General features: G+C 41.7%; 1 protein-coding gene across 1 annotated transcript in view; it reads left to right on the forward strand.

Moving 5' to 3' along the window:
• The window catches only part of TBC1D22A (TBC1 domain family, member 22A), a 200,209-nt gene that overhangs the window by 1,771 nt on the left and 196,926 nt on the right, over positions 1–1,512 (forward strand). The window contains exon 2 of the mRNA XM_009324397.1: positions 32–205. Within this exon, the coding sequence (XP_009322672.1) occupies positions 32–205 (174 nt within the window). The remainder of the gene's footprint in view (positions 1–31; positions 206–1,512) is intronic.

A 1,512-nucleotide genomic window follows, 5' to 3' on the forward strand; every position in this document is an offset into this window, starting at 1 on the left:
TCAACTGATCCTGGTCCTGTGCCCTCTGCAGGGAGCGTGTCCGGTCGGTCACCGCGGGCAGCGGGGAGGTTGGCGCAGGGCCTCTCCGTCCTCCCCCTCGGTTCTTTCTCTCGTTAGCTCAGTGCCCGGAGTGTTTCAGTGTTGGGCGCCTACAGTTACCTGATGGAAGATCGCTGGTGGTCTCAGTAAGCGTTAGTCATAACCTGTATCAGAAAAGCTGTTAAATAACGATCTGAACGTGCGCTCCCAGCCAGATGTCACGGTCAAAAGAGTTAATGTAACTTTGGGGATGTATTCCCTGGAAAATTTTGAATGCAGAACATGTTTGTAGCTCTTAACAATGATACAAGTTATGAAGTTTTGTGACTTGATACAAGTTATGATATTTTGAAATACTATGCAGGAAACTGCACTTTACAGGCATATAGCCATATTTTAGTTTCTGCTTGATATTTCAAAATACCACCAATTTCTCAACTTTCTTCCTGAAGTGTGAATAGCAGACCCAGTCGTTGTATCATTGCTAAGAGCTACAAACACATTCGCCCATTAAAAATTTTCCAGGGAATACATCCCCAAAGTCACATTAACTCTTTTGACCATTATGTCAGGCTGGGAACGCATGTTCAGATGATTATTTAACAATAACATTCTCTGCTCTCATCCCTAAACCGTTCTCACAGTAGAGTAATTCAGTTTCTTATGTTCTTTATGTAAGAATGATGCGTATTCTTGGTTCTCGGAGAACAGGAACTCTATACTTAAAACCATTTACCTGAATTCAGCAAAATAATCCTGATCATCGCTTAACTTCTTCCATTCTCAGTTACCCATAAGCACTAACTGGTGGTGGTTGTGTTTCTCTAGTTACAAACTAACTCTTTCAGTCTAACTGTTCTTGTCTCTCTGAACTTCCTATTTTGTAACTTTGCTGAGTCCTTTGAGGTAAAATGATTTTGACCTGCCTTGATTACACAGGGTCTATGAACAGTTGCAGTTAATTAATTTGCAGGCAACTGCAGGCATGTGGAAAAACGAGGACACTGTGGAGAATGTGCTTTTGATTTTTTTTTTTTAAATGACGTGGAGAGGATTGTTGTTGCTTTATATTTGGGTGGATTCCCATCATGGTCATTCATAAAGTGTCTGAAGGAAAAGGCAGATTCTGTCTGTATGCCAAAATGGAAAGTGACACCTGACTCTCATGTGAGCTTAGAGCAGGAGAGCACAGAGACTTGACTGTGGAGCGTATGGCCTTTCCTAAAAGCTTGTAATAAAGATTATTTGACAACATGGTGTCATGGTTTAACCTCAGTCGGCAGCTAAGCACCACGCAGCTGCTCGCTCACTCCCCCCACGCTCCCCCACCCCGGTGGGATGGGGGAGAGAATTGGAAAAGCACAAGTGAGAAAAACTTGTGGGTTGAGATAAAAACAGTTTAATAATTGAAATAAAATGATAATGATAATAATATGATAATAATAACAATACACAAAGCAAGTGATGCACAGT

The sequence above is a fragment of the Pygoscelis adeliae genome, unplaced genomic scaffold (assembly GCF_000699105.1).
Source record: "Pygoscelis adeliae isolate BGI_AS28 unplaced genomic scaffold, ASM69910v1 Scaffold315, whole genome shotgun sequence".
Classification (NCBI taxonomy): domain Eukaryota; kingdom Metazoa; phylum Chordata; class Aves; order Sphenisciformes; family Spheniscidae; genus Pygoscelis; species Pygoscelis adeliae.